Genomic DNA, 13351 nt, shown 5'->3' on the forward strand with positions numbered 1-13351 from the left:
GTTATGCCAGATGCCCTTCCTGACCCAACCCTCTGACTTTATCTGAGCTTGGGACCGGCTCAGGGAGACACAGGCCCGTGCAATATCAGATAAGATAAGATCGACTTTATTGATCCCATGACGGGTAAATTCAATTGTCACAGCACCACTACTATTGGCAAATGGTAAAAATAGAAGAATATGAAAATATGAATGCAGCCTCAGGGCGGCACTGGCCCGTGCCTCTCCAAGCCTGCCTTGGGAGGGCACGGAGCAGTGTCTCCCTGTGCCGGTCCCAAGCCCGGATAAATGCAGAGGGTTGCGTCAGGAAGGGCATCCGGCGTAAAACTTTTGCCAAAACCAAATATGCGAGACAACCAAAACTATACCATACCGGATCGGTCGCGGACCGGGTTAACAGCGACCGCCATTGGTACTGATGACCTACAGGGTACTAATGGAAATTGGGCTACTGTGGGTCGAAGAACAAGAACAAGAAGAAGAAGAGGAGGAGTGCGTGTTCGGAAGCAGAGAGAGAGGAGGAAAGGAAAGAGCCTGGGACTGAGAGTAGGGACTTTGAATGTTGGGACTATGACAGGAAAAGGTAGAGAGTTGGTGGACATGATGCAGAGAAGGAAGGTGGATATACTGTGTGTCCAGGAGACCAGGTGGAAAGGTAGTAAGGCTAGAAGCTTAGGAGCAGGCTTTAAGTTGTACTATTATGGTACTGACAAGAAGAGAAATGGAGTAGGAGTTATCTTGAAGGAGGAGTTTGTTAGGAACGTCCTAGAGGTGAAAAGAATGTCAGATAGACTTATGAGTCTGAAACTGGAAATCGAAGGTGTGATGCTCAATGTTGTTAGTGGCTATGCCCCGCAGGTGGGATGTGAATCTGAAGAGAAGGAGAAGTTCTGGAATGAGTTAGATGAAGTGATGCAGAATATTCCCAGAAATGAGAGAGTGGTCATTGGTGCAGACTTCAATGGACATGTCGGTGCAGGCAATAGAGGGGATGAAGAAGTGATGGGCAGATTTGGTATCCAGGATAGGAATGCCGAGGGACAGATGGTGGTAGATTTTGCAAAAAGGATGGAAATGGCTGTAGTGAACACCTTTTTCCAGAAAAAACAGGAACATAGGGTAACTTATAAGAGCGGAGGTAGGAGCACGCAGGTAGACTACATCTTGTATAGACGAGGTAACCTGAAAGAGATCACTGACTGCAAAGTAGTTGTAGGTGAGAGTGTAGCCAGACAGCATAGGATGGTGGTTTGTAGGATGACTCTGGTGACAAGGAAGATGAAGAGGACAAAGGCAGCGCAGAGGACAAAATGGTGGAAGCTGAAAAGGGAGGAGTGTTGCATGGTTTTCAGGGAGGAGTTGAGAAAGGGTCTGGGTGGTCAGGGAGAGCTTCCAGATGATTGGACAACTACAGCTAGTGTTATCAGGGAGACAGGTAGAAGAGTACTTGGTGTGTCATCTGGGAGGAAAGTAGATAAGGAGACTTGGTGGTGGAATGAGGAAGTGCAGGAGTGTATACAGAGAAAGCGGTTAGCGAAGAAGAAGTGGGATACTGAGAGGACTGAAGAGAACAGACAGGAGTTCAGGGAGGTGCGGCGAAAGGTAAAGATAGAGGTAGCAAAGGCAAAACAAAGGGCTTATGATGACTTGTATGCTCGGTTGGATAGTAAGGAGGGGGAGAATGATCTATACAGGTTGGCGAAACAGAGAGATAAAGATGGAAAGGATGTACAACAGGTCCGGGTGATTAAGGACAGAGAGGGAAATGTATTGACAGATGCTAGAAGAGTGATGGGAAGATGGAAAGAGTACTTTGAAGAACTGATGAATGTGGAAAATGAAAGAGAGGCAAGGGTAGAAGAGGTGACTATTGTAGACCACAAAGTAGCAAAAATTAGTAAAAGTGAAGTGAGGAACAATATTTAATATTTATTTAATCTTTATACTCCTTGAACTTTGTACTTTATAACACACTTATGCTGCCTGAATAAGGACTCCTATCCAATTAATTACAGCTGTGCACCAAAGTGCAACGATTATAAAGACTCTTACCTTATTGATATAGTATATAGATATTTGGGCTTTTAGTTTCACTTTGACTTTACAGATTTACAACATTGATTTAATTCATTTATACATAAATGCATCTCGATCGACCCAACACCGACTCAAGCAGCGGCGCCCGAGAAACCGTTGCCCCAATGGCAGCAATTGGTCAGCTCCCCTGGGATCGCCGTGGAGACCAACACCTCCTCTGGTGACGCCATTGGGTTCGAGAAACCTGGATGGAAATGACGCATTGTCTATTTTTTGTTTTCTGTTTATGGCAAGGGTCAAATGCGTGGCGAAGTTCACATTCTCTCTGGCGACTTTGATGGGACTAAATCACACATTTCTAGATTTTGAGAGTTTGATAATCGGGCCCTTAAAGGCCCCGAGTCTGAAACCAAAGGGTGCAGATTTTAGTGGAACTATGGCGCTGAGATGGACGGGGCAGAAAATCCCCAGGTGGATTTAACTTTTAACTTAAATTCCAGGTGTCACACAGGACAGGGAATCCAGAGTGTTTGCATGATTTTTAATTTTTTTTTTTAATAAATAAAAAAAGAAGGCATTTGTGTGGAGTGTGTGTGTGGGCGGAGGGGTTCTGGACACACACAGAAAACAAAGTTTATATTTTTCAAAATAAATGCCACCCAAAATAACGAATGCTTATATTACCGCTGTTTGTAAATGTGTGTGTGTGTGTGTGTATGAAAAGCCGCGGCTCGGCCAAAGGAGCAACCGCGCATGCGCCGTGACCGAGCGGCGACGTGCTAGCGTGGGATGTGGCGGCGACGTGGGTCGAGGGAGGGACGGATGGGTGGAGGGTGGGAGGGATGTCTTGATAAAACGCACCGCCCGCGTCCCGACAGCCCCACAGTCCCGCGTCCACCTGCACAGCCGCATCATGTCTGCGTCCGCGTCCACGTCCTGGTGAGTGCGTCCACACACGCAATCAGAATTCGTCGTTTCCGTAAAGTAGTTTGCACACACACACACACACAGACACACACACACACACACACACGCACACTGTGCACGCTCCGCCCAGACCTGTTCCGGGGTTTTCTTTTTTAATCTGCGCAGGTTTTGAACGGTGATGCGTTCACGGACGAACCCGTCAGCGCAGTTGTCAGCGCAATCCGCCGGGACGCGCCCTCGAATATTTAAAAAGGGTAGAAGTATCAAGAAAAAAGCGAGTGTGACACAAAAATACAGCTTTTTCAACACGTATTATGTAGTTACACATTTAAAAACGCGCCGTTCACTGATGGGGAAGCGGTTCGCGTCCCGCCGTGACGTCATCCCGGGTCGGTCTATTTGTAACATTTGTATTTGTAACTTCCGGTAACAGTGTGACGTTTCCTTTTTTAAAAAAATAAGTTTGGAAAGCGAGGCAGAGCGTTGTTATGTTGGAGAGGTGTGTGAAGTGTGTTCAGCCCCCCCCCCCCACACACACACACACACACACACACACCAGCGGCCTGTGGAATGTTAACAAGGTCGCTGTAATTGGCTTCTGGTGCAGCGGCGGGTCCAATCAGAAGGAGAGCGTCCCTGACCGCTGAACCAATCAGAGCGTGGCGCACTGACCTCCAGCCCCCCAGGGGCGCCATTGTCAGCCAAGCGATTTCGGTATTTGATGTAGAAATCCGGAAATCGCTCTGCGCTTTGTTTTGTAGATTAGTTAGGATGTTTTGACTCACAGTCCAAAAATACTCATTCATTATAGATACTGCTTATCCTGCTGTCGCAGGGCCACAATTCAAGACATACATTCATTCTCTCATTCACACGTCTTACAGAGACAAACAAACCTTCACTCATTAATTCATAAATCAACCCTCTCATTCACACATACAGTCATTCACTCAAATGTCACAGAGACATGCAACCATCCCATCCACCCTCTCGTCCACATATCACCTAGAGACACACAACCATTCATTCATCCATTCACACCATATTGAAACACACGACTAATCATCCTCTCACTCACATGTAGGAACCATTCAGGATCTCGTGCATGTTTTCATACTGTGGCAGGAACCTATAACGTCCGTAGGGTGTGGGTTTCTGTGCATGACCCCTGTGATTGACGGGCGACTCATCCAGCGTAAACTCAGCCTCTCATCGAAACATCATCTGTGATTGGCTCCTGTTTGCGAGGTACAAATAAATGAGTGTTGGATTTGTCGCCTGGGGCGCTTCCCCACCGTCCAGCCCCACTGTGTGCGTTCGATTGTGAACCAAAATATGGCGGAGAGTTGGCATAGAATTACTCCAGTACCTCTGTAAATAAAGGCTCTTTGTCAGAGAAATAGCGACACGCCGACTTTGGGAAGGGAAAGAAAAAAGTGTCAGGGAAAGCCATTAAAACTCTGCATGCCTCCAGAATGGATGACTCCGGGTCAGATCTTGGCAGGCACGTGGTCGGGAACTGACAGGAAGTCAGCTGAGACGCTTTCAGGAGCCCTTTTCTATGATTCAAGAAATAATTAAAAAGATTAAGTTTAACACGAGAGACCCAGTTGCAGCCAAACGGGCTAAGTTCACCGACTCGCTGACTCATTTGAACTTAGCCAAGGGGTGGGAAGAGTATGTGTGTGTTTGTGTGTGTGTGTGTGCTGAAGAGCCAAAATAGCGTCCTGGGTGGAAACCGCCCAGTCCCAAGGAGGAGATGCCTTTGCAGAAGAGCTTTCATAGATGTGGTGGCGTCATATGGTCGGTGGCGGCGGACTGGGGGATCGAAGCGGGAGGGGGCACCGAGGGACCCGGTCGTTTCCTGGAAGCCCTAATTGAAGACCTTGTGGTTCTCATTTCACGGGAGCCTGCTAAGTGTTAGGCTTTTTAAGGAGTCCATTAGCGAGGAGGTGCTAGTGGTCGTTAACGCCGTGTCTCTCCTCCACTAGCGAAAGCTACGAGCAATGTAAGGCCACGGCGGACTGGTTGATGACAAAGACCAAGGTGCGTCCCATGGTGGGGATCGTGTGTGGCTCCGGCCTGGGGGGCCTGGCCAGCCTGCTGAAGGACCCGCAGGTCTTCAAGTACGCCGACATCCCCAACTTTCCGCAGAGCACAGGTAGGTGCTGGCGCTGCGGGAAAACGCGCAGCTGCAGCATCCTTTGCACACAGGTTACAACTTGTGCTAACAGGCTAATGTCACATATGTGTGTGTGTGTGTGTGTGTGTGTGTGTGTGTCGCAGTGCCTGGCCATGCTGGGCAGCTGGTGTTTGGGACGCTGGAGGGGAAGCCTTGTGTTTGCATGCAGGGCCGCTTCCACCTGTACGAAGGCTACTCCGTAAAGAAGGTGAGCTGAGGCTCTGGTCAGAAACAAAACAAACAGCCTTGCATCCTTCCAAACGGGACAGTTAATCAGTTACTGATGTTTTACAGGCTGCCACACACTTATAACTCACTGATTAGTGTTTACAACTGCAGAAAACACAGTTGAGCTTTACGAGTGCGGAAAAGGTAAGGGTTTCTTTCAACGCAGATGTCCGTTTTCAGTCCGGATCTGGAAAAGAGCTAAAGCTAAAGCTAACTCTAATCTCCATCAGAGTCTTTGTTATGAATGAAGAGCTCAAGACCTCACCCGGAACTACCAACACACACACGCACACACACACACACACACACACACACACACACACACACACACACACACACACACACACTCACACTCACACATACACAGTTATCAAAGGTTTGAGATAAAAAGATAAGATATAAGATGGCTCTGTACGATCTATGAATGAGGAAGTGAAAGGTCCCATGTCTCTATATGTTTGAGTGAATGGTTGCAGGAATGGAATAGGAAGGTGAATAGTTGTCCGTCTCTATGATGTATCGATGAAAGGGTGAATTTTATTTGTGTCTACATGACATGTGAATGAATGGCTGTATGTCTCTATATGATGGGTGAATGAGAGGGTGAATGGTTGTATGTATCTGTGATGGATGAATGAATGAGTGAATGGTAGCATGTCTGTATTATGTGATAATGGGAGTGAATGAATGTATGAATGACAGTGAATAGTGTTATGTCCACAAGATGTGTGAAAGAGAGGGTGAATTTTGTTTGTCTTAATGTGACATGTGAATGAGGGGGGTGAATGGTTGCATGTCTCAAAATGCGTCCCCGTGACCGACCCAGGGGTGAACCCCGCATCACGCCCAATGAAAGCTGGGATAGGCTACAGCTCCATTGGATAAGGGGGAGCAATGCTCGATCGCCTCAGGCCACCGTTACATCAGCATATCAAGATACTGAAAGTGGGAAGTTGTGTTTTAATTTGCCTAGTTATCGGAACAGAGCAGAGCTTTTTTTTCCGTTGAACTGACAGCTATTCTTCTCCCCCTCTTTCCTGGTATCCACATCCAGACATCGATATAAAAAGACACTTAATTTCCTCTTTTAGGCAATTGCCCAATGTTGTGCAATCTTGGTTGAAGCTCAAAGCAGGAGGGAGAGTGGGTAGAGGGATGCTGAGGTTTGAGCTTCTGAGCAGGAAGTCTGGGGAAAGAGAAAATAGGTTTATGGATGAGGGAAAGAGGACAGGAAGTAAGCTGGTGTGAGAGGAGAGGGTTAGATGGAGGCAGGTGATTGACTGTGGAGACCCCTGAAGGTAGCAGGTCATAGGTGAAGAAGAAGTACAGAGTTGAGTGACACTTTATGAGCTTCATACCGATTTTCAAGCCCTAATTCAGTGGTTCTTAACCTTGCTGGAGGTACTGAACCCCACCTGTTTTACATGCGCATTCACCGAACCCTTCTTTATTGGATCGAGGATCGTTTCGTTGATGGGCACAAAGAACAGGCAGAGTAGCCTTTTCATCGAATCTGGCTCCCTTCACCTTGAATTCAGCAAGCGCTATGTTCTTGTAGTTCCCATCTCCATGTAGCTGAAGGAAGCCTTCCCTTAGTTTTGCCGGTGCTGGTCTAGAATTGCTCATCTTGTCTTTGCAAATCATGCAGTTAGGACATCGATTCCAATCATGTTCCGTCATACATGTGAATCCGTATTGTACGTATTCTTCCGACCGCTTTCTTTTTTTGCCCGACATAATTAGTGTGAAGGGATTAAAATATTAAGAAAGAAATCACATGACGTACCATCACGACAGTCACAAGTTACTACAACTGATCGCGCCAAAATCCCTGCAGCACGGATAGGCCAAGCTATGTTGCGTGATCACCTGCAGCCAGTGATGTCATCACCAATGTGTGTCTTGACCTCCACCGAACCCCTGAGACTGACCCACCGAACCCCTGGGGTTCGATCGAACCCAGGTTAAGAACCACTGCCCTAATTAAAAGTTAAAAACTACAACTGTATTTCTTGCTTGCTCTGACTGCGACTGTATTACTAGCATAGCGAAAGTACAGCTGCATTGCTAGCTCACAACTCAACTGTATTATAAGCATAGCTTGTGCTACATCTGTATTTCTAGCACTACGACTGTATCGCCACTATTGCTCACTCTACAGCTGTATTACGAGCATAGCCCACACTACACCTGTATGGTACACCCCGCATACCGGAAATACAACTGTATGGCTAGGCCAGCTCGCACTAAATTTGTATTTCTAGCCTAGCTCACTCACTAACTGCATTACTGGCATGGTTTGGTCTACATCTGTATCGTACGCACTACATGCTAGGAATTCAACTGAATTTCTAGCCTAGCTTGGACTACAACTGCATTACTCGAGTAACTGACACAACAACTGTAATACAAACCTAGGTCAAACAATAACAGCATTGCTAGCATGGCTAGCACGACAACTGTATCGTACACGTTACATGCTAGAAAGCCGAATGTTTTGCTAGCCTAGCTCCAACAAATGACACAAAGAGGTTATTGTTTTTAATTCCTTGGGCATTTCTGCTGTCAACTTGGGTGTGAAATATGCACCTCCCCTGCTCTCCTGCCATGCAGGTCAGCGCACCCATGCGTGTCTTCAAGCTGCTTGGCGTGAAGACCGTGATCTTGACTAACGCAGCCGGGGGCATCAACCGCAGCTACAAGGTCGGCGACTTCATGGTCCTCAAGGACCACATCAACTTGCCAGGCCTCTGCGGGGTCAGCCCGCTGGCCGGACCCAACGATGAAAGGTGAGTAAGTTTGTTTGTGCTTCCTGCACCTCCGCTGTGGCGCAAAAGTTGTGTCGCTGTTGGTTTTGTGCTCGTCAATAAACATTGTTGCTGTACAACATAACAATAATATTTTGGATTTATTGTGAATGGATTATGATTAGGTAAAAGAGTGGATACTAACTGGCACAGCTGGAGTTTGACATCAATGCCTTCCCTCCCCCCCCCCAGGTTTGGTCTGCGTTTCCCCAGCATGTCAGACGCCTATGACCGGGAGCTGAACCGGCTAACAGTCACCGTGGCAAAAGAGCTGGGCTTCGGCAGCTTCATGCGGGAGGGAGTTTACTGCGCCGTGGCGGGCCCCTCCTTCGAGACCATCGCCGAGTGCAGTTTTCTGCTCAAGCTCGGGGCTGACGCCGTGGGTGGGTTGCTACGTCGCTATCATTTCAAACTCCTCATTGCTGCCTCAGAGATGTCATCTTGAAGGCTGATCTCAACGGGACATAGTCTGAGATATTTTCCTGGGCATAGAGTCCGGGGCAAATTGAGAAGCCACACATTAAAAAAAAAATGAAGGGGTGAATTCACTCGATCCCCGGGAAGATCATGAAACAATTCACACTGGCTCAGGAGCTCTTTAAGCGCAGAGCGCAGAGAATAGATCTGCCGACTTAGTTTAACTTCCCAAGTTAACAAGGGTCGTGACGTTACCATTATATATTCGCTAATCTGATTAGCTAATGGCTAATATGATTGAATGTAGATGGTCGCTCATGTGACCGCAACATGACGAGATATTCCCCCTTTCATCGCGGCAGGAATGAGCACGGTGCACGAAGTGCTCGCCCTCCGCCACGCCGGGATGCGCTGCGTCGCCATATCACTGATCACCAACATGGTGGTGACAGACTATGAGAGCACGGCCAAGGCCAACCACGAGGAGGTGCTGGAGACGGGCCGGCAGAGGGCGGCGCAGATGGAGAAGTTGGTGTCGAACCTGGTGGGCCGCCTGGAACACGCCTGAGGACCCCTGACCCCCTGTCCAACCCCCCTTGCACTCATGAACCTGCACTAGGGCTAGCACCTGATTATCACTGCATTGCTTACAAAATAGAAACATCGCATTTTCTTCAAACCTGAAGTTGAGCCCTATGGAAAATGGGCTTATGTTTTTTATACGATTACAGCCTCGGCTTGCATGCCTCTACATTGGCAGCAAAAACTTACGCTCCTGCAACCGCTTTTTGTACGAATTATGTTTTAGCTTTTCAGAAAAAGAGCAATAGGTTAACATATCCCAAACTTAATAGTTTCTCGTCCTGTTTCTCTGACATTCCATGATGCCTGGACTCCGGAGGTTTGAGGGAACCGCCTGAGAACATCAAATGGCAAACCTTCCCAGCATAATTTAGAGTGAAGTTAGAGGTCCTGCAATGCACTAACAATTAAACACCATAACCCAGGAAAAATGTGGTTCTGCCTATTTCTTTAAAAGTCCAGTGTTAGCTATTGGCTAACCTGTCCAAGTCCGCGTGATGAATGGACTTTGCCCTGTCAATTCCTAGTTTAGTCCAAACCCTGCCTGATGCCATTTATTCGCCTTTTGCTAAGCTTTGCTTATATATGAGTAAAGTTAAAATGTTAAATTTGTACTTTTTTTCTAATACATTGGCCAAGTATGTAGAATATGATGCCTTGCAAATGAATTCAAGTTAGGTATGTAGAAAATGGTACTTTGCTAATACATTAGCCAAGATAAGTATGTAGAAAAGGGTACTTTGCTAAAACATTAGCAAAGTTGAGTTTCCAAATAATTGTACTTTGCTAATACATTAGCCAAGTTAAGTATGCAAATATGGAAATTTGGTAATACGGTAGTTAGGTATGTAGAATATGGTACTTCACTGATGCATTAGCCAAGTGAAGTATGTATAATATGGTAATTTGCCAATACATAAGCCAGGTCAGGTATAGGAAATATTCTTTGGGGCGTCTTTCTAAGCACCAACAGCTACAACCCCCCCATCGGGACAACTAATGGTGCAGGTTAGTGTCACACATCAAGCTCAACATTGTACAGCCATTCATGAATGGCGTTCTGTAACAAAACCACTAGAAGCTCCAAACGGTCAGCATTACTCGCAAAGAATTCTGGGATTCCGTTGGCCTGTCTCCCGACCACACGCTACAGTATGCGTCGTCTATGAGATGTCCAACGAGACCATGCAAGTTTGCCTTGCATGCTAGCTGCGCCTTGAGGCTGCATTTAGCTTAGCAGCAAAGTGAGCTAATGAAAACGCCAACATTTTTGTGCAGATGGATGGGCGTTCACGGTTAGCCCCGGCGCTTTTTCCCCTCATCAAGCTCAGGTACATTTCCTGCCTCCTACTTCCTGTTTTGGGGAATTATACTGGAGTAGTATGCCCATGGATGTGCACTTTTGTGTACTTCTGTATATGGGTGCGCACTATTTGTCCGTCTATTCCGTCTGAAGGCACCCATTCAAGCGCCAGCTCATCACTCCGGAGTTAACAGCATCGACTGCGGTGCATTCAATGTGCATATGTGAAAACACAACATGCACACAGGCAGTTGACTGGCTAGTACTTTTCCCTTGCCTCCTGCACCAGGCTACTTAGATCCCCCCGCTGCTGTTTACTCCTTAAGTAACTCCTCTGCCTCAGAAAGAGGGGAAAAAAAGTTTCCATGACGCTGAGGCAGCGGTGTGCCGACCCTACTAGGCCGAGACATTTTGAAGAAGCTGTCTGTTCGTCCGGAGAGGATAAGCAGGTCCTGGTGCCTTCAGTGCCCCTATGGATTCCCTGCAGCAGCGAGGTGTAAGTGTGAACATACTCTAGCGAGTCACAAATGATGGGGTTTATGTAGATTTTGGGGTTGCTGGGAATGATGTGGATGTGGTTCGGGGTGCGATGAATTCTTTTTTACCTGGAAATCGAGCAATCATGCCGGCTTGTGAGAGAGGCGCCCCTCCCTTGCAACAACAAGGCAGGCGGTGGAAAACAAAACCAAAAGTGATTCACCGCCACCACACTCTTAGCTCAACATCTGCAAAACCCACGCAGGCTAGAACCAGCCAGGAAACCATGAACTTCCTTCTGTCCTGCTTAAACTTTTTAACATTCAAATCAGCAGCGTTTGCATGGCCCCCGCCTTCCCATCATGGCTCGCACAATGTTATTCTTTGATTAAAAAAAACAAGGTTATTGCAGTCCTAGTTATCAAAATATCTGACTCCAAAATATGTCAGGGATTAATAGAAGGTCTTCTAGCGGCGCTCATGAAAGCTGCTTGTAAAAGGCAGGCGAAAAGAGTGCATAATTAGTTTGGCTAATAGTTTGCATCTTATGCATATGTTGTTTATTTATTCGCCTATCTTCTCTAAGGGACGGTCGGCGTTTCCTTCCCCCCCTTCACCATCGGACCACAAGGGAGTGAACCAGGCTGTGAGACAATTGTAATCGTTCCTGGTTAGTCAAGGAGCGATGGGACACGGTTCTGCACGTAGCTGGTGACTCATGATGGTCACCTCAGGGGTGAGCGGCGGTCCGCCTTTCCGCTCTACACGGAAGGATGCATCACTGTCGTCTTCGCCACCATTGGAGAAGAGTGGGGGAGCCTTGAGGACACAACACCTACTTTGTGAACATTCACGCCTTCTTTAGGGTTCTGGTGCCGCTATGATGCTGCGTGGCTTCCATATGGGCAATGCTGGTCTCTGCTGGCGGCCAGAGGAACTGAACTATTCCAAATGCAGCTCCTCCTGTCAAAGTGTCACTGCAAATATTGTTTTCTGTAATCTGAACAGATTCATTCATTCAGGTTTATGCCGTTGCACTCGCTGTCCAAGCCGATTACAAGTCCACCTATAAATACACACAAGAATTCACCCTCTCATTCACACGTCATAAACACATAAATCATTCAAATGTTATAAGAATGAACCCTCTCATTCATGTTATAGACACATATAACATTTAGTCATTCATTCACACATAATTCACATATCATAGACGTACAACCATTCACCGTTCCATTTAGACATATAACCATTCACTAAGTCATTCATGCTTTATATAGATACATTCACTCATTATTCTTCTTGTCCTTTCGGCTTTTCCCTTCAGGGCTTGGGACCACCTTCTCCATCTAACCCTGTACTCTGTATCCTCCTCTCTCATACCAACTACCTTCATATCCTCTCTCACTACGTCCATAAATCTTCTCTTTGGTCTTCCTCGGGACCTCCTGCTTGGCAGCTCCAATTCCAGCATCCGTCTACCAATATATTCACTATCCCTCCTCTGTGCATGAACCATCTCAGTCTGGCTTCTCTGACCTTCTCTCCAACACATCTAACACGTGCTGTTCCTCTGATAGACTCATTCCTGATCCTATCCATCCTGGTCACTCCCAAAGAGAACCATAGCATCTTCCTCTCTGCGATCTCTAGCTCTGCCTCCTGTCTTTTCATCATTGTAACAATATCTAGTCCAAACATCACCACTGGTCTCACCACTGTCTTGTACACCTTTCCTTTCATTCTGGCTGATAGTCTTCTATCACATTGTGCCCTTAACACTTTTCAACATCCATATCGACTTGCCTCTTTTCCACATTCTCCATTACCCTTGACTGTTGAGATACTGTATATTCACTCATTCATTCAAACATAATTCACACAAGTCATGCAACCATTCACTCATTCATTCAGAGCTCATCCACATACAACCATTCACCCTCTCATTCGAGTCATATCCGCATATAACCATTCAGTCGCACATCATATAATTACATTCATTCACACAATTCACATCTCAGACATACAACCATTCATCGTAATTCACATCACAGACAACTATTCACCCTCTCATTCAAATGTTATATGGACAATATTCACCCTCTCATTCACACATCTTGCCAGTTCAGGGTCTCCAGTGAACCTCCTGCATGTGTTTGGACTGAGGGAGGAACTCGGAGAACCCTGAGGAACCCCAAACAGACACCCCATCCAGGGACCTTCTTACTCTGAGGTGGAAGCTCTAACAAAACTGTTTTTTTTTTTAATTAAAGACAAATCAAAATCCTCCCGAGCCAAGAGACGAGGCTCCAGACTCCACCGTCAGAAGGTTCGAGGTCACACTTTGAAGGTTTTTTGCAGCGCCCGTGGCAGACAGGAGGACGCAGGCGG

The 13351-nt window shown here is 46.8% G+C and overlaps 1 protein-coding gene across 1 annotated transcript; it reads left to right on the plus strand.

Moving 5' to 3' along the window:
- The first annotated feature begins 2839 nt into the window (after window positions 1-2839).
- On the plus strand, window positions 2840-9611 carry LOC147230243 (purine nucleoside phosphorylase-like). Its single transcript, XM_086153468.1, has 6 exons — window positions 2840-2976; window positions 4956-5125; window positions 5251-5354; window positions 7988-8163; window positions 8374-8564; window positions 8961-9611. Exons 1-6 carry the CDS (start codon window positions 2951-2953, stop codon window positions 9164-9166), a joined length of 873 nt encoding a protein of 290 aa, XP_086009594.1. The 5' UTR covers window positions 2840-2950; the 3' UTR covers window positions 9167-9611.
- Window positions 9612-13351: the final 3740 nt, after the last annotated feature.

This window comes from Fistularia commersonii, chromosome 10, assembly GCF_037954325.1.
Source record: "Fistularia commersonii isolate RoL2024-O1a breed Wild chromosome 10, RoL_Fcom_v1.0, whole genome shotgun sequence".
Lineage (NCBI taxonomy): Eukaryota > Metazoa > Chordata > Actinopteri > Syngnathiformes > Fistulariidae > Fistularia > Fistularia commersonii.

What these genes read in the sequence shown, in the direction of transcription:
- LOC147230243 (XM_086153468.1), top strand. Translation starts at nt 2,951, where the DNA reads ATGTCTGCGTCCGCGTCCACGTCCTG. An exon ending in CAACTTTCCGCAGAGCACAG is followed by an intron (nt 5,126 to 5,250) that starts GTAGGTGCTGGC and finishes TGTGTGTCGCAG; the next exon opens with TGCCTGGCCATGCTGGGCAG. An exon ending in GCCGGACCCAACGATGAAAG is followed by an intron (nt 8,164 to 8,373) that starts GTGAGTAAGTTT and finishes CCCCCCCCCCAG; the next exon opens with GTTTGGTCTGCGTTTCCCCA.